Source organism: Cydia pomonella, chromosome 24, assembly GCF_033807575.1.
Source record: "Cydia pomonella isolate Wapato2018A chromosome 24, ilCydPomo1, whole genome shotgun sequence".
In the NCBI taxonomy this organism is placed as follows: Eukaryota; Metazoa; Arthropoda; class Insecta; order Lepidoptera; family Tortricidae; genus Cydia; species Cydia pomonella.
The window spans coordinates 8,043,230-8,062,699 of record NC_084726.1 but is presented as its reverse complement, the minus strand read 5'-3'; the positions used below and the strand labels follow the sequence as shown (position 1 = coordinate 8,062,699).

Here is a 19,470-nt window from a genome sequence, read left to right as displayed (position 1 = left end):
CAAACCAAAATAACTCTCGCATGTTCACTTTTACTCCCGTTGTTAGATTACGCTGATACTGCTTTCTTGGACCTTAGTGAGGAGTTACTGGACAAACTCGAGCGATTGCAAAATATTTGTATTCGATACATTTTCGGTCTACGTAAGTTTGATCATGTATCCCAGTTTCGATCTCAGCTTGGCTGGCTTCCGATTCGTCGTCGACGAGATGTTCATGTCCTATCATTGCTTTTCAATGTTCTATTTAATCCTGCTTCGCCACCTTACCTTTCCGAAAGGTTTAGTTATTTAGCTGCTGGTAGTGGTCATCGCCTTCGATCAAGCACCAATCTTTTACTCACGATTCCTTCCAATACGATGCGCACATACAAGAAATCCTTTACTGTCCATGCCGTCAAGTTATGGAACGAGATTCCGGTGTCCGTGAGGCAATCCCAATCTGTAGCATCACTCAAGGAGAAGCTTAAAAAATTGTGGCTTTCCGATACTTTGGTTACGACTTCCTAGTTCCATTGAGTACTTCTACTTTTTAATTTCCTTTACTTTTCTGGTTCGAATTCATATTTATTTATATTATATATTGAATATTTATTTATTTTTATTTATATATATATGTATGCATTATTTTATGGTTATTTTTCTATCTATGTATATTTGTATCAATGTGTATTCAAAACGTGCATTTCATTAATTTCAGTGATTGTACACTTTTGTTTGTGTTTGTCATTCATTCACCGTTACTTCTGTTTTACTCATTTCCTCAAAGGTTAACTGGAAGAGATCCCATACAGGGATAAGTTCGCCTTTGTTGTATTTAATTTACTCTGTAACTGTGTTTTTCGTGTTTTTATTTCTATGTACAATAAAGTATATACATACATACATACATACATACATACTTACTGTTATTTATTTGTTATTCGCATATTTAATTTCAGCACCATGAAGCTTCGACTGTTCCTGCCTTTGCTCCTGATGGCGATGACAACGACCGCTCAAATGAGCACTATATACGTCACCAGAAACATCCTCAAGCAAGCCGGCGACATGTACAGCAGTCAGCACGATATAGTCAACTTGGTCGTGCCTCCTAATAGGGAATCCTTTTGGGATAAATATGATAATAGTATCTGGACGTACATGCTTTTAGGTTTAGACGCTTACTTCTTTGTCGAAGCCGATAACAATAATGGTGAAAGAGAATACCACGGTTTGTACTTATATAGGAGTCAAAACGTTACTAAACTATTAGATAATGGACGAGATGCTACCGCATTTGCTACTGGAAGCGAAGCTTACTTAGCAGCCACGGACGGTATCTATGTATTTGACTACAAAAACGGTACTATTAAAAAATATGGAACCCTCACTGATAATATAATCCAAATAGAAGCAAATTACAAAACTGGTGTCCTATATTTTGTGTCAAACGACCATCAAGTATTCACCGTTGCTGATGAAGGAACGAAGAAGAATAAAGTTAATATTAATGACGCTCAAGAAATAGCCTTTGATTTCAACAATAACATGTATTACTATGATGGTAAGAAAGACTTGTACGTGTTAAACCAAGATGGAAATAAGAAAATTGAAGGAATACCTAAAGGAGGTGAAATTATCCTGGTAAAACCGACGTGGAGAAATATGGGCGTATTTGCTGTTGTGGGTAATGATGTATATTTGCTAAATGCCAATGGAAGCGCTAGAAAAATAAATGTAGTTCTGCAAATTAAACCTACCGCTTATGCTCAGCAATCTACAAATTATTTATATTTCGCGTTAGACAAAACTATATTTAGATTTCAAGCCGAACGTGTTCATCTTTCTCACATTGCTGATTTGGATGAATATTATGATGTGATTAATTACCAAGGTACACAAATTTTATTACGAAGCCTTAGAATTGTTCAATAAAGAGTTATCTTAGTATTGAAAGTGCTAATTAAAATACATGATTTAACTGTATTTATTGTGATGTTCTTTAAAACGCATGCAATAAATTAGTTTTTGATATACAAAAAAAATGTTTTTATTAAAAAATAATCCTGATTGTTTACGTTAAGTAGGTAATACCTATAGGTATGGGTATTGACACCAGATGTGAGGTCATCGGACACAATAACAATATGGTATTGTGATGCCAGCGGAGAAAGTAGTGTTTTTTTCGTAACGTTAGCAAGAATAATAGCATAACAATTAATTTATCAAGTTGTTTAATTTAAAGTTCGATGGTTGTTTTTTTTTTTTAAATTTGGTTGGTTTCAAAAGCTCCTAATTCTGGAAGGAATCGATACGAAATACGACGTTGTCATTTGTTTTCGGAACTAAGAGAAAGAATTTTTAAGACAGTATGCCGTGAAATTGCGCTTATGTTGCACAGAATATCCTAAAGACGAAAAACGACAGCATAATAAAGATCGGCTCTCACATTTTATAATATTGGTTTACGTATTAGGATTACGTAATTCGCCAATGACCGATAACCTCTTTAGTTAAAAGGTCAAGTTTAACTTAAGAGGTCGACAATATATTTACCTACTGATATGAACAAATCTGTCATTTGCCTGCTTTCTTGTAAACTCACAGCTTGACTTGGTAAGTTTTTTTATAGTTAGTGAATCCAGTATCGAAAATTTTTCTTGTTTCAAGGTTATTATTTAATAAACTTTTGCCTGTGTATGATAATTGGTAAGGATCCTGACTGAATTTTAAGTTTATTTTTGAATTTTTTTCGAAATCGTTTACAGCCCAACCGAGGTTTGACAAAATTTCACAGGCATTTAAACGTACCGTATACAATTATATTTTTCATATATAACTGTGTTATGACACACAAGTACTACAAGGATTTGCGTATCGTTTCGTCTCGTGACCGCGCGATTAAATTATAAACTTGTCTGTGGTCGCCGCCCTTTAGCGGCCCTCATATTTTGTATTTCCCATGCCTGCCCTGGGCGGCATGCCCTGTAACTCGGGACTTTTGTGGCAATTAAATTGCATGTTATCTATTCTGGCCTTGTTAATCATATCATCCCTGCCAGATTCCCAGAACCAGGTTAATCTAAAACAAGAGGCCTTTGTACTCCAATAGTTCATTGCTTTGCTGCGAGTCACATCCAGTACTTGTCTTTCACCACTATTATTTTTACCAAAAACCATTTTTATTCGCTACAGATTATAATGGCTTAGGTTTCGGAAATCCTTCGCAAGAAAATTGAACTAATGTACTTATTTAAAATTCTAGTGACATGAAGATATTTCTATTCCTATCGCTGTTCCTAACCGCAACCGCCACAAACAATGAAGATAAAAACACTCCAGTTATCACCAGAAACTTTGTAACCAAAACCTATCTAAAACATACTAGTCAAAATGACGTAGTAAACATTATTGTACCTCTAAATAAAAAATATTTTCGAGTAAATGAAGATGAGATTACTTACCTCGATGACATTGACGATGCTTTCAACGTTTGCTTCTTCACTGAAGCAGATAACGTTAAAGGAGACAGGAAATACCAAGATTTATATATTTATAAAAATGGTGAAACTACGAAAATACTAGAGAACGGACGGGATGCTACAGCATTCAGTAATGAAGGAAAAGCTTATTTAGGAGCATGTGATGGTATCTACGTATATGATTACAGAAACAGTACTACTTATAAATATGGATCTCTTACTGATAATATCATCCAAATAGAAGCAAATCACCAAACAGGCGTCCTATATTTTGTAACATACGACCATCAAGTATTCTCCGTTGCTGATGAAGGAACGAAGAAGAATAAAATTAATATTAATGATGCTCAAGAAATAGCCTTTGATTTCAATAACAACTTGTATTACTATGATGGTTAGAAAGACTTGTACGTGCTTAACGAAAATGGGAATAAGCAAATTGAAGGTATACGTAAAGGTAGTGATATTAACCTGATAAGACCTATATTTGGCCAAAAAGGAGTATTTGCTGTTGTCGATGATGCTCTCTACCTGCTAAATGGCAATGGAAGTGCAGAAAAAAGTAATGTTATTTTTGAAATAAAACCTACCGCATATTCATCAGAATCTGTATTCATACATTATTACGCATTGGATAAAAAGATATAAGAGTTCAACGCTGAACGTATTGTTTATGCTGATAGTAGTGAACTCATTAAATCCGTAAATAATCATTACAATGATGTACAAATCCTGTTACGAAGTCTACAAATTCTTTCTGAGCGTACCATACATAACAAAGATTAAAAAATGATTTATCTGTCCTTAGAAACCCGTTTAATAATTTTTTTTTTTTTATTAGACATGCATTTGAAAAGTATTTTAACACACAACTATAGTAATGTAACATTTGAAATTGAGAGATGGCTCAAAATTATTTTCATTGTCTTGTTTTTATCGCCAAAAATGTGACAGCGTGTGGCTTTTTGTATGAAATGAAATTTAGTTTTTAATTTTTCTCATGGTAAATGTATAATCTACAGCTAAATAGACATGCAATAGCACTAGTCTTTTTTTATTTATTTGATAAAATACAAGCGTGACAGAATAGTAAAAAAAAAAACAAAATTCGACCCAGTTAACGACGAACTGAACCTAGAAAAGGTATTGAAATACGGCAACCGTATAAATAAATTTTACTCGTCACCATCTCATTTTCACACACACTTATTCTGCATTGGAGCATAAAAATATGTTACAATGTAAACTAAATGAAATATATATATAATTTAAATGTTTATTTGTATTTTTATAATATTTTACAGTTTGTATAACTATTTTACATTAATAAAATCAATTTAAGTTTAAATACATATATTTTGGAACTTGTTCCATTTCGAAGGTATCGATCATATTAGAAAAAGTAGACATTCTTGCCATTTCAGTAGAATTCACACATTTTATAATACTTTTTGTAACTAAAACATAAGTTACCAATGTTTTACAAAGTGTCCTCACTTATACGAAAATAAAATTGTAACTACAATAAAATAAATGAATAAACAATTTTAACTTAATTTAAATGTGTGTTATTTAATTTCTATCCAACTCTGTATAACACGAGGAAACACATAATAGCCATGATAATGAACAATACGTTTTAAACACATCGAGATTGATGTGTTTTATCAAAGAAACAACGAACGAAGTCAGCTTCATACAAGAATCTCATGGTTAGTATTAGCTTGCAGAACTGCCATTGGGCATAACAACCTACCTAGACAGTCTCATACTCGTCGGGATGGAAGCTTATCTCCTAAGAAGTCTACGAGCAAGCTTTCAGCCGTTATACAAACCCATAATAACCATGATACATGGGTTTTATGTAAGTAGCAACAATGATCGAAAGACAGCTTTCACACACAACCATGGCCACTACGAGTTTGCCTAACTGCCATTGGGTCTAACGACGCACCTAGACGATCTCATACTTGTCGGGATGGAAGCTTATCTCCTGCGAATAGTCGACGGGCGAGCCGTCGGCCGCCTGCGTCACGCCGGTAGCGCTCAGCAGCGCCAGCGTGCTGGCGGAGCTCCACGACACGGCCAGCGGGAAGAAGTCGTTGGGGATCGCCGGGGTCACGCTGTGGACAAAATTGGTATTAGGGGACAATCTGAAACATCCATGTAAGGTTCCTATCCCAAAAAGAGTGTAAGTTATTAAGTGGTTGCGATCCTCATATCTGGTCCAATAGAGGCCCTACCGCAAAAAACGAAATTTCTTTAGAGGCAGATAACGAAATTTTGTTTTTTGTTTTTCGCAGTATGCTCAGATCGCCTTGGTAACGCTGCTAGTTCCATGGAGACGTTTGGGCCAGCTATGTTTCGAGGCACTTCAACCAAGTTTAATTTGATCATTAAGATCGATAAAGCCAGTTGCCGATTACGATATATTGTTTTTAGGTGACGAAGCCTGGAGCTGATTTGTATTTGACTTACAAATCTGATCACAAATCACAAACTATGGATTCTTAATGTTTGTCATAAATATTTATTTTAGCAAGGTTTTATTTGTTCCGCCAAATAATACAAAAAAAGTTTTTATGTTGTTATTTTTGTGTACTTCTTAGTAGCAGTACTTACGTAAACTCTAGACTGCCTGACTTATGCTGCCTGTCGATAAGTGGGATGCTCCAGATCAAGTTGCGGCCTTTCTGCGCGTAGCTGCCCTCCCATTGGTGGACTACCACAGAACTGTTCCCGGTTCTAAAGAATAAAAAAAATTTTAGAGATTCCGATCTTTTGATTGTTTCATTTAACAATTACTCATTGCTAAATTATTTGCGAATTAGTTATAATTATTTATGGCCACATTTACAAATCTGTCAAATCTAACAATCGCTTCTTCCTATTCGACATTTTGACATTTCTGATTATTAGAAAGAAACAAAATTTAACAGAGGTTTTTTTGCACAACGACTTAATAAAGAGTAATGACGATGACAATTGTTAACAATATATAGAGCGTGCATGAGCTGTAGACGGCAGCGTTGGTGAAGCCACACACATAAGCTTTATCCTTTTTGGCATATGTATTTTTTTTAATACACTTACGGCAGAGGAATGTTGATGGTGACGTCTTGTAGGGTAAGGTGGTCCTGCTCGAGCTCGTACTCGATGTTGACGTCACAGCCGCCGTTGGCGCCCTCGGACGGCCAGCAGTTCACTATAGAGAAAAAATTATATTATGCGTAAAAATAAAATATTAGTAAGTATTTTTAAACAATGATGCTACAATACATTTTTATATCTAGTAAAAAAAACGTAATGGATAAGTACATCAAATTCTAAGAATTCTGTGACATTTCACTAGTAAGATACAATACAATCAATAAGAATAAGAATTGTTTATTTAAAAGAGAAAACTTTATTAACATTTAAAACTGTCCTGCGGCCCCACATTAAGCTATTCCACGTGGCAGCCAGATTCGGTTTAAAAAAAGTAGTCACATAACATAGCTAGTAACTTCGGTATATTATATTATATGAAATACAAACGGACTCACGGATTAATGCATTGCATTGTAAGTACACGAGTTTGTTGTGTTTGTAAACATACAAATTTTAATATTCTAAGAACAAGATCAAAAGTTAGCTTTTATGTTTGGTCATGACCATTATGAGTCTGCATGAATGCCATTTGGTCTAAAATCCGCCCTATGGCAACTCTTCAATATTATTTAATTACAGAAACGAAACTTAATCGCGTATTGAGTTTTAAATTTACCTCCGATGTTTCGAGGATAAATATCGTTAGTCTTGTGTGTCGACAGAGTAATATCCCTAGTGCGCAAAACCCGTTGACCCGCCTAATTACATACAATAAAGAAATGGACTCGTAGGGTCAACAAAAATGTCACAAATAGTCGCACAAAATGAAACTAAGTGAGCGTGGCGGTATATTTATCTCGTTTTTCGGGTTCCGTACCCAAAGGGTCAAACGGGACCCTATTACTGAGACTCCGCTGTCCGTCCGTCCGTCTGTCACTAGGCTGTATCTCATGAACCGTGATAGTTAGCCAGTTGAAATTTCTACAGATTATGTATTTCTGTTGCCGCTATAACAACAAATACTAAAAACAGAATAAAATAAATATTTCTTTCCAATCTCGAGGTTCTCATCCAATCACCGAAATTAAGCAACGTCGGGCGGGGTCAGTACTTGGATGGGTGACCGTTTTTTATAGATAATGGTACGGAGCCCTTCCTGTGCGAGTACGATTCGCACTTGGCCGGTTTTTCGTTCTATATGAATATGTACCTGAGATAGGAGCAAGCTTGTCGTCGGCGGTGGCGAGCCGCCACTTGAGCACGCCGACGTCGGAGTGCAGCGGGAAGGGGCGCTGCGCCTGCTTCAGGCCGATGACGCCGCTGGAGCGGAACGCCTCTTTGTCGACGTTGGGGTGAGTCTACGGAAAATTTGATGATTATTATTGCAGAGTCGTTAAATATAAGCTTGTTCTTATCAGGGAGCGGAAAACCCCTTCTTTACTTTAAGAGCTTTTGGGGCTTAAGCCGTCCGAAAATTGCACGAAGGACTGTAACTACGCGTGTCAGTTGAAGTCTTTGCCGGGCAAAGGCTTAATTTTTTTTTACATCTTTTTTAGGGTCCCGTACCTCGAAAGGAAAAAACGGAACCCTTATAGGATCACTTTGTTGTCCGTCCGTCTGTCTGTCTGTCAAGACCCTTTTTCTCAGGAACGCGTGGAGGTATCAAGCTGGAATTTATATCAAATACTCAGGTCTGCTGGCCCTTGGAACTGTGAAAAAATCAAACTTCTAAGCCAGCGCAATCAAAAGATACAGCCGTTTAAATATTAAAGGACATTATTACCCAAATTGACTAAGTCCCACAGTAAGCTCAATAAGGCTTGTGTTGAGGGTACTTTAGACAACGATATATATAAATATTTATAAATACTTAAATACATAGAAAACACCCATGACTCAGGAACAAATATCCATGCTCATCACACGAATAAATGCCCTTACCAGGATATGAACCCGGGACCATCAGCTTCAAAGGCAGGGTCACTACCCACTAGGCCAAACCGGTCGTCAAAGGAGGAGGAGGGCATTTATCAATAAGATGATGATCATACCTGTAACTGCAAAGGCCTGGTGTCCTTGTTATCGACGTGCACGTGTATGCGACCGAATTGCTCGTTGCTGATGCGCAGTGTCAGTAGACCTGCCAAAATATACCATTCATAATTGTAAAGTGAATCTTTGTTTTTGTATACCAAGAGACCGTTATTACGTATGGAGAATTAAATATTACGTGGTCACTGAAGTTGGTAAGGATTTCATCGTATCTCGTCAGTGATTAAAATAAAAATATAAAATAATAATAATAATTCAGCCTATATACGTCCCACTGCTGGACACAGGCCTCTCATGTGCGAGAGGGCTCGGGCTATAGTCCCCACGCCAGCCCAATGCGGATTGGGGACTTCACATACACCTTTGAATTTCTTCTCAGATGTATGCAGGTTTCCTCACGATGTTTTCCTTCACCGAAAAGCTAGTGGTAAATATCAAATGATATTAGAATACTTGTGGAATATCACAGAATAAATAATAGTAATACCGTACGGACTGACACTTTCTACTAAGCCGAAGTTGGACAGCGACGAGTCATGCTGTCCCTTTCTAATGTACGGCACTATCCCTTTCGGCTATTTAGGGTTGTCAAAATTAAAGTCATTATCTTATCTATGGTTGTACAGTGCCAACCATAACTGCTCGGAGCAATGCTGAGCCGAACAGAGTCGAGAATGACCGAATGGAGCAGTGTCGCCCCACTGGCAATCCTGCTATACCCTGTATCTTTAGGTATTTAAAAAAAGGTCAACAAAATCTACCCTTAAATGGCTCCTTAAGTTGAGGGTAGATGAAAATATTACATGATCAAATAATGTAGGTTTAAAGCCAGGTCGTTCAGTGACAGATCCAGGCGGTTTTGTATTTGGTTGGTTAACCAATAAATATTATAACTACCTGAAAATTTACAAATTGTTCGTTTACTATTATTTAAATACCTAAAGAAACAGACTATAGACACTTCCTAAATTCTAAATATTGTAATTAATTGACTGTTTTTTTTTTATCTTTATTGAAATTTTATCTGTTTGCATGTTTTTTTTGTAGTATTCTTGACATTTATATAGGTATCCTAGAAATTCAGTGTTTACTACTGACGTACGTAAACAAACAATTCATGGATTCAATTCTAAGGGTTAAGGGTCGGCAACGCGAATGTAATACCTCTGGTTTTGCAGGCGTTCATAGGATACGGTGACTGCTTACCATCAGGCGGGCCGTATGCTTGTTTGCCACCGACGTGGTATAAAAAAAACGTATGATTCTAGTGTGTAAGTGAATTGGTGTAGTACTGTAAGCTTACATTGTTGAAATATTATGTTAATGTAAGTAATAAAAAAGGCGTGAACGTGGCGACTTGATCGAGACGTTCAAAATAATTCACGGATACTACGACTGTCCAGAACTAAGCGACCTCTTCACTCGAAATCCAAACACGCGCACAAGAGGACACTATCTTAAACTAGTAACAACAAAGCATAAAACAAATATCAGCAAAAACTTTATTGCAAACCGAATAGTAAATGCCTGGAACAAATTACCCTCTGAAGTTGTGAACTCTTGTAGTGTGAATCAATTTAAAAACAATCTTGACAGACTATCTAAGCAGTGAAATCGTGTAGTGAACTTTGATTTAGACGTACCAGCATCAGCTGCCTGTCTTACACCAAATAATAATAATAATAATATTTGTCAAATCTGGTTGCTAATTAAAGCAAGAAATATTACTTTGCTAATACGCGAGAAAATAACGTGTTAGTCAAACAGTGCTAACCCGTTATACTTACTTGCGTATTTTTACATGCAATTAATGTTCCCACCCTCGCACCGCAAAAATAAATACGCAAATAAATATAACAACCAGCCACCAAAAGTACAAAACTCGACACGTGTTTCGCCTCTCTACGAGGCATCCTCGGGAGATGATGAGTATGATATACTTACCAATAAATGAGTATGAGTATGATGAATCTGGTTGCGCCTATTTTAATAAGCCACAGTATTGGCAGTAGACGGAACCCTGTCAAACTTATATTTGTATAGCAACGGTTCTATGAATTGTTTGTTTACTTTTACGTACGTCAGTCGGTCAATAACACTGTAAACACTGAATTAATTTCCAGTCTACACTTTCTTGGTTTAACGGTGCTATAGATCTCTGCGAAGTAGTTTACCCTAACTTCATTGTATTAAATTAATAAATATAAATATATAAATTCTCTCCCAATCGCACAGTAAACATGTACTTTATTTTTCTAACAGTAAAGGCGACTTTTGCTTACCAGAGAGTTCGAAACTCTGTATGTCGCCGTCGCGTCCGGCCACCAGGTTCAGCCTTTCCTCAAATCTCAGGTGGACACTGAAACAAAAACAAATATTTTAAAATAATTATGGAGCGACATTTAAGGAGTGCATTAATTAAGCACTGGACCGCCCAACATCTAAGTTTAGGTACTAACATAGAAATTTAAGTATATTTGTAACTAACAAAATATGAATTGTGTCGTCCGAAATAAATGTTTTTATTTTTTATTTGGGGAAATATATTTTTAATAGTTCAATAATAAACCCCAGGGCATGTATAAATTTCCTTAGTGATTTTCTCTAGAGCTATAACTCATAGTCTCAAAGTTAATTCCCCTTATCATAAATTTATCCGTCCGCTGCCGCTCCGTCGGTAGATTAAATTCGTTCTATGAAAAATTAATAGGAGTTCGGGTTAACTACGTGTTTATTTATTAAGTTTAAATATGTAGACATAAAGAGAAACACTTATCTAGACTCACGGTGAAAGCAAACACAAATGGCGACTCTTGGCGTTCGACCTATCGGTATTTACCGATTTTTGTAAAAAAAAAATCGAATCATCAAGTAAAGCTCGCCCGCCCATATAGCCCCAGGTTAGACGTCGGGCGGTGTAGAGGAGGTTGCAGCGGCGATGTCACTATATTAGGACATATAGTCTATTTTTTTTATCCCGTAGACTAAAATGACATTTCATGTGTTGCTGGTTTTTTACGTCTTATAAATAGTGATGTGCTACAACCGGTTCTAACCGAAAATAAACTATTGGGAGTTACTTATATAGGCATGTAACACCATTTTGAGGCATTTAGAAAGTTTGTATCCAGGTCTAAACACAATATTTAAAAGCGATTTTATTGTAAGATCAAGTCACCTCGAAGCTCATAATGCAATTTTTAAATGTTTGAGTGGATTAGTAGTGAGTAGATTTTATTTATTATTTACTTCCTATCATGTAGTGAGTAGATTTCATTAATTGTTTATTTTGAATCTAAAATTAATTTGATATTTATCGGTTATTCACAAACCGAAATCAAAGATCAGCACTATTTGTTTTAAGCTGGTCACATTATTTCTGCGTTTGACATTTGTGGTTGTCATTTTAGCCTACGGAATAGTTGAGTGGGGCAGCTGCAATATGTACTTTTTTAATCTGGCGTCGGTCACGGTTACAATTAGATCCCATGGAACTAAGCGAAAATTATCTAAGAAGGCTTACCCTGATTTAGAGAGAAAAACTTACTCTTTCTGGTCAGGCGCCGGTAAAGCCCCAGGTTTGACGTCGGCTTGAGTAGTGGGGGTAACTGCGGCGGCGGCGTCGCCCTCGCTGCGCAGCTTGGACACGAAGGACTCGGCGTCCGCGCCGCGCGAGCCCAGCTTCATGGCCGAACGGGTTGCTGGACGACTGGAAAGAGAACATGTGTTAATAAAACCAATACCAGATATGTTTATTTAGATAGACAAAATAATTATTAATAACATAATAAACAACCTTAGACTCTGTAGCCGCATGTAGAAGTATTATCATAAATGTTAAATTTCTATGAAATTATGATATTAAAATAACACTTCCGCACTCTGTGCTATAAAACACGGTGCAGAGTTATCTTAGACGGAATCTATTAATAACGTATCCTAAAAATATAAATAATCCCATCGACTATTAAGGTCAATGCGGACAAAATCCATCTGTGGGAAATTTCGTACACGAGCGTTTTATTTAATTTCAAGCCTCGACTTCAGTTCAGAGTTGGAGCTTAAAGCAATCGCTATCAACGAAGTAACTAGTTTACATTTGTCTCAAACTCATGCTCATAGCCTCATATACGAAATAACCAGCAGACGGATATAGCCGCATTGACATTACTCTACTCATTTGCTCATGTCAAAGAGAATTGACTATAGGGAGCGTGCATGAACTGTAGGAGGCAGCACAGGAGCCGTCAGATTTTTGGCGCGAGGCGTAAATGTGATGTTTTTTGTTCCGATGTAGCCCACAAGATGGCAGACCCTCCAACGCGCACGGTCCCTATAGAGACGTATTGCCGAAGTAAATTTTGTGGTCAACTAAATTTACTGCCATCTTTCGACACACAACCAAAACTCTTAGAAAGACATATGGCTATCTGACCCATGTTCTTTCACTGATATGTGTTAGATATCAAACGGTGTCGCCATCTACTCGAGTATAGGCCAAAGGTAAATCGCCATCTATTCGGGCATAATTTTTTTCTTGTTTCTCCGAGTCACATTTTTTTTCTTAGACTTTATTACTGACGTGTTGAAAAAAAATTGACTCTGTCATACATTTTGGCTGGCTGATGTTGATATCTTGCATGAAAAAGTCAATTTTTTTTTGCGATTTCGGGGTTGGTCTTATAGTAAAAGTTGCTCAGTATGACCTATACAACATGTACCCACCCCACTTTCAGTGGCTGGTGTAACACGTTGTATATATCTTTGCTCATATCGAATAAGCGTACCGTAATATTATATGGGGTAGCATGTATACCAGTAAAATGCTGATATTCATAATAAATTTCATTTTTGTCAGTACTCACGTGTCCCTAGCCGGCGTGGTGGGAATCTTCTCCGCGATGGGTTCAACTCCTGCCGCTGAAGACATGGACTGGTTGCCGAAACCACCGCTACCTGTTTACCATAATTAATTACCATAGTTATTTTCATATTGTATTTACATATATTTATGTAAATACATTAGGAAATTAACACCTATTTAGTGGCCTCTTAGCCAAGTTAATAGTAGCATAGATTTTACTTACTTTAAGGTAGGTGTCTAAAAAGGACCGGTTCTTAAACTTGCCTACTTTCATATACTTTATGGGTCTGTAAGAGATCGCTTTTTAGCGATAAGACCGCCTGTTGTTGCTTAGTTTTTTTATGTTAAATTGCTGTATTTAATCATGTTTTCATTATGCACAATAAATAATATTAACATATTTGACGACCGGTTTGGCCTAGTCGGTAGTGACCCTGCCTATGAAGCCGATTGTCCCGGGTTCAAATCCTGGTAAGGGCATATATTCGTGTGATGAGCATGGATCTTTGTTCCTGAGTCATGGGTGTTTTCTATGTATTTAAGTATTTATATATTATATATATATATCGTTGTCTAAGTACCCTCAACACAAGCCTTATTGAGCTTACTGTGGGATTTGACAATTTGTGTAATAATGTCCTATAATATTTATATTTTTATATTTATATATTTATGAGTTTCAACCAAGAGCCATCTTCTCTGTGGTTCCTTGTGTATCTTATTTGGTTGCCTCTGTCGAGTATTTTACAAATGTTAATGTAGTAGTTACCAGTTAGAAGCGCTGGTAGCCTAGCGGTAAGAGCGTGCGTCCTGCAAACCGTAGATCGCGGGTTCAAACCCCGGCTCGTACAAATGAATGTTTCGGAACTTATGTACGAAATATCATTTGATATTTACCAGGCGCTTTTCGGTGAAGGGAAACATTGTGAGGAAACCGGACTAATCTCAATAAGTCCTAGTTTACCCTCTGGGTTGGAAGGTCAGATGGCAGTTGCTTTCGTAAAAACTAGTGCCTACGCCAATTCTAGGGATCAGCTGCCAAGCGGACCCCAGGCTCCCATGAGCCGAATAATAAAGTATCTTTATATTTAGTAGTTACCAAAGGCCATGGTGCTGCGCGGCGCGCCGCCCCTCTTGGCGGCTTCGAGCCTCTCTCGCTGCAGCTCCTTGGCTCGCTCGCGCATGCGGTTGGCCGCCTCTCGCTCTTGGGTCTACAACGGACATTTACTCATGAACACAATAAATAAATAACACCTTGTGGTACAGTCCGCATCAAAAGTAGCGGATCAAACAACGATTCAAAAGTATCTACCATTCTGTAACAGCTTAACAAAAAGTGATAGTTCTAAATGTAGAATTTAGACTGCAAAAGATATACTTAAGGACGTACATTTTAGAGATTTACCTACATTTAGAAATTGTATCGGGGATAGATATTTTTGGTGCGTTATTTCATCCGCTACTTTTGATGCTGACTGTACAAGGAAGCAAATAGTAGATTATATAAAGTGACCCATACGTGACGTTCTAAATCAAAAGGGACCTTATGGCGAGGCGCGCCAATACTAATGCGGTACGCGACGTAAGCGCCAACCGCTTAAAGGTCCCTTTTAATTTGGACTGCCACATATTGTCCGAGGCAATTTATCGGTCCGTGCGTAATGGGGGAACCGATATATGTCGATGTTAACATGGGGTATTTATGCCCGAGATGTATACTCTACTTTTCACTTCGATTGTGAGGAAATAAATAAAAAATATCCAAAATTATTGCTTATTTTGCCGTATTTTTTCAAGACTTAATAAAATCGTACTCCCGAGTACGGTCGTGTGCGCGCCGGTCTGGGGAAGTTTGTATGGCAGATGCAGGACGTTATAGCTAAGTTAATAAGGGTCATAATGATAACTTGAATAATAATTGTACCCACCTGACATGTTATACCTAATATTAAAATAGACTGATGTTATATTATGTAAGTTAGCTATAAATAGTTTTAAATATAAAAAAATGTATTGACATGTAAAACTATGTTTTATAAAGGAATAAATGAATGAATACTTTATGCTCTAGAGCATAATAAGCAATTTTATGCCACTCGACTTAAATGTCAATTTTACGAGCATGAAAAGTAGAGAGGGCGTAGGTAGAATCTAAAATGAAAAGAAAGGAATTTACAATAGACTCTTGTGGGTAGCTAGAAATTCTAAGTAGAATGCTAAGGCTGCGTTTTCATTAGAGATATCCGAGGATGCGTAGCGAAGGATGTATTTGTTAAGAACCAAACTTAATTTACCTACCCTTAGTATATAGCAGGTATAGTTTTTAGTATATTAATACAAAATATGAATGAAAACATGTCGATGAAAAATTTAAGAAATCGCTACAATTTACAAAATAGATAACATTCGGTACTAACCTGTCTAACAGCTTGGTAAATCTTTTCTTCGTGAGAGTCCATCTCCACAAATGAACGAACCTGAAAACGATGTTGTATATTAAACACCATTTTATTTATTGATACTGGTATTTGTCACACCCGTTATTATTAATATTATTTACAGTTTGATGAAGTAATGTCTTGTTTTTTTCTTCTTTAAGAGGGAAGAATAGCTTTTCGATCCTAATCGAACGTACGTACATATTTGATGAAATTTCCATTTCGGGAGAAAACGGTTTCCACTAAGTAAATCTTAATAAATGACTTTGATTTTCATGTCGACCGCTTTTTCCTTCACCGTGAAGGGACTGGATCAAATGATATTTCGTACATAAGTTCCGAAAAACTCATTGGTACGAGCCGGGGTTTGAACCCGCGGCTTCCGGATTGCAAGTCGCATGCTCTTACCGCGACACCACCAGCGCTTTTTAACGACACATACATACTTATATACATAAATACATACTTATTTAAATAGGAAACACCCATGACTCAGGATCAAAATATCTGTGCTTATCACACATAAAAATGCCCCTATCGAGATTCAAACCCAGGACTGTCACCTTCATAGGCAGGGTTACTACCCACTAGGCCAGATCGGTCGCCACATAACAACGCAGTTTGGTTAGTACTCAGTTAGGTCATAAGTTCTGTCAAGTATTTGACTGATAAAATGTAGTACAAAGTTAATAAAAAGTTTGGTATTATTTGAAAGCTTCTTTTATACTGATCAAAACGTAATGTAATTATTTTAATATATAGGTCGCGACTTTATTTACTACTTGTTTACTTTGGGATTTTCGTTAGACGCGAATACGCGGCAGCATTGTGAAAAATTATACTTTTAAAAAATTTAGTAAAATTCAGTGTCCAGTTAATAAAATAGGTACAATTTTATTGTATTTGTATAAACCTCCTTTATCAGAACGTTATTTTATCACTAGCATTTAGTTCTCCGACCAGTCTGTACTTCAGCTAATACCCTTCAAACTTAGGGTATTTGTCAGTGACACGCTAATTTTTGACTGCCATCCAACGGGTAGGTTTAGTAAAACACGTACAGTTGCAATTTTGGCAATACCAATACACATGAATTATATATTTTAAGAAAAATAAAAGATTTTGATTCAATTATGTAAAAAAGAAATATAAATATATAGGGATCAAAATAACCTTGAGCAGGTCGCGTATTTTATGCATGTTTTTTTATAACATTTTTCCGAATATTACATAGAACTATGCAAAACTGAGACAGCAAATTACGCTAAATGATATTGTAAGTAGTTCAACATTAAATAAGCTTTCAACCCATATGTATCAATAAAAAGTGCTCTCTATTTATACCTTTTTTATCAGTCAAAACCTTTTTGACAGAACTTATGACCTGACTATCTTGAATTCAAATTAGCTGTAGGTATTGCCACTAGATTTATTCGTACCGATAGCAAGTTGAACCGCCAACTACATGATAAATCAAGAAGTTTCTTCAATTTTTTTTAGCTTAATATTGTGCGCTTCACATTCACTTATTCATCCATTCAATACTGTTCTTGCGATTAGTACTCTGTGTAGCTGTGTGTGTAATCATTCACCTCGACTCTCCTGCCGATACCTATAAGTGCTAACTTTACCTGTGCCAAGTTGACACTCTCCCTGTACCCGAGAGCTACAATCTCATCGAAGGCAAAGAGTAGGTTGAAGGCCTGGTTCAACACCTCCGTTTCAGTCAACTGGGTGCAGTATTCAGGTACCTGGCGAAATACATTGAAATAAAATAAAATGTATGGACTACTATGGACATTCTTACGCAAATCAATGAAACCTACAGTCATTTTTATTAAGCTTGTTTTATGTACACTGAGACAATGATATACGAAATAATAATAAGTAGAGTATCAATACTGAAATACATGGCTAACATCTATACTCATACTCATAATTAAATTTTTGAGCCATCACACAAAAAACCCTGGTTCAAATCTAAGACCACTAGCAGGCAGGCCAGCAAGGTCGCTCCGATTATGCCAGACAGGTGTCTTCTACTTCTTCCTCACATTGTCCTGGCATTTTGCCATGGCTCATGGGAGCATGGAGTCTGCTTGGCAACTAATCCCGAGAATTGGCATAGGCACTAGTTTTATGAGAATTGGCATAGGCATTAGGCCAGACAGGTGTCAATGGAATTTAACATGTTTACGCAGACCACGCTTTGCTAGGCAATTTCCTCACAAGGTGGCTTGTTCTATATGGATCCTAATTAATATTCAAAACAATTACCACACGGCTGAAGAGGCGGAGCGTCTCCAGGTCCTCAAGGATGTTGCTGGCCTTTGTGGTGATGAGCAGCATGTACAGCTTGTCGAGTGGCTGGTACACATATCTGTAACAAAATATATGCCATGGTAAAGTCAGGAGCAGAAGTAGCTATAAGCAGGTGAGGTTCTGAGGTTAAAGTGACCTATGCCACAGAATAAATAATAGTACTACTGTACAGAAATGATACTTCCTACAAAACCAAAGTTTGACAGCGATTGTGGGATGATTTATGCTGTCCCTTTCTAATGTACGGCACTATCCCTTTCGGCCATTTAGGGTTATCAACATTCTAGTGGTTATCTTATCTGTGGTTGTGCATGTATAGGGATGTCAAGTTGTGCCAACCCTAATAATTGCTCATAGCAATGCCAAGCCGAATGGAGAAGGGAAAAGCCTAAAGGAGGAGTGTCACCCCACTGCCTATGCACACACTTATTCTTTTAACAGTAAAGTGCTCAGCTCAGGTAATTTCCAACAATTCTGCAACTTCTGCTGCTGATTGAGTGATGACTATTATATATATTGTACCTTGGATATCGTTGCTCTTTGTCATTGTCTAAGTACCCTCAACACAAGCCTTATTGAGCTTTCTGTGGGACTTAGTAAATTTGTGTAATAATGTCCTATAATATTTATATTTTGATCAAACACACATTTATTTGAAAAGTATTTAAAACTTACCTGACTGACTCAGTCTCGACGAAGGTGTGTTGACGGCCTCCAGTCATAAGCTTGGGGAAGGCTGCCAGCAGTCCCTCTATCCGCGCCTTCGTCATTTCCACAAACTGTCGTGACACTAGCGCTGAAAACATGAACACGTATTTCATCACAACTTGCATGTAATACTGAACTATCCTGTATAACATAAGTAGGGAATTAATTTTATTTACCTTTCCCTGACTTTGTGCATACTGTAGCTGCTATTAGCACCTGAAATAAGTGAAATATAAAGTAATTAAACTATAAACATACGCCGGAAAAACGACCACAAGTTTAGGTCTATAACACGGAAGTCTTAGGATAGACTTTTGGATATCACTTTATAGATTAAAGTTGTTACAGGAAAGCTATTTACCATTTTGTTATTGTTCAAAACAGACCAATTTGCATTAAAAATAAGAAAACCCTCGCGTAAAACTGTTTGACAGTCGCCAGATGACGTGTAGCAATATTTTTTAATTTTTCGTTGGAATTTGGGTTGCCATTTGTATAAAAAAAGTATCGAGTATTTTTAGTATTTCAGATCAAA

At 36.9% G+C, this 19,470-nt stretch overlaps 3 protein-coding genes across 3 annotated transcripts; 2 read left to right on the top strand and 1 right to left on the bottom strand.

The window, feature by feature from the left end:
• The first annotated feature begins 942 nt into the window (after nucleotides 1-942).
• Nucleotides 943-3,218, top strand: LOC133530876 (uncharacterized). The gene is made up of 2 exons (XM_061868933.1): nucleotides 943-1,873; nucleotides 3,175-3,218. Exons 1-2 carry the CDS (start codon nucleotides 943-945, stop codon nucleotides 3,216-3,218), a joined length of 975 nt encoding a protein of 324 aa, XP_061724917.1.
• On the top strand, nucleotides 2,300-4,003 carry LOC133530942 (uncharacterized). The gene is made up of 2 exons (XM_061869001.1): nucleotides 2,300-2,595; nucleotides 3,245-4,003. Exon 2 carries the CDS (start codon nucleotides 3,249-3,251, stop codon nucleotides 3,858-3,860), a length of 612 nt encoding a protein of 203 aa, XP_061724985.1. The 5' UTR covers nucleotides 2,300-2,595; nucleotides 3,245-3,248; the 3' UTR covers nucleotides 3,861-4,003.
• Nucleotides 4,004-4,839: 836 nt separating this feature from the next.
• Nucleotides 4,840-19,441, bottom strand: LOC133530941 (coatomer subunit delta). Its single transcript, XM_061869000.1, has 15 exons — nucleotides 19,297-19,441; nucleotides 19,112-19,151; nucleotides 18,903-19,023; nucleotides 18,183-18,285; nucleotides 17,537-17,656; nucleotides 15,885-15,944; nucleotides 14,567-14,678; nucleotides 13,469-13,559; nucleotides 12,151-12,312; nucleotides 10,886-10,962; nucleotides 8,603-8,691; nucleotides 7,762-7,909; nucleotides 6,555-6,666; nucleotides 6,084-6,206; nucleotides 4,840-5,584 (listed from the first exon to the last, which is right to left on the bottom strand). The coding sequence occupies exons 1-15, from the start codon at nucleotides 19,297-19,299 to the stop codon at nucleotides 5,416-5,418; spliced, it is 1,530 nt and encodes a 509-aa protein (XP_061724984.1). The 5' UTR covers nucleotides 19,300-19,441; the 3' UTR covers nucleotides 4,840-5,415.
• Nucleotides 19,442-19,470: the final 29 nt, after the last annotated feature.

Bases quoted from the DNA above. Each gene is read 5' to 3' on its own strand.
- LOC133530876 (XM_061868933.1), top strand. From the start codon at position 943: ATGAAGCTTCGACTGTTCCTGCCTTTGCTCCTGATGGCGATGACAACG. The intron at 1,874-3,174 runs GTACACAAATTT...TATTCGCTACAG, and splicing joins TGATGTGATTAATTACCAAG to ATTATAATGGCTTAGGTTTC.
- LOC133530942 (XM_061869001.1), top strand. From the start codon at position 3,249: ATGAAGATATTTCTATTCCTATCGCTGTTCCTAACCGCAACCGCCACA.
- LOC133530941 (XM_061869000.1), bottom strand. The intron at 19,024-19,111 runs GTAAATAAAATT...TCATGTTTTCAG, and splicing joins ATGCACAAAGTCAGGGAAAG to CGCTAGTGTCACGACAGTTT. The intron at 12,313-13,468 runs GTGAGTACTGAC...TTCTCTTTCCAG, and splicing joins ACCACGCCGGCTAGGGACAC to TCGTCCAGCAACCCGTTCGG.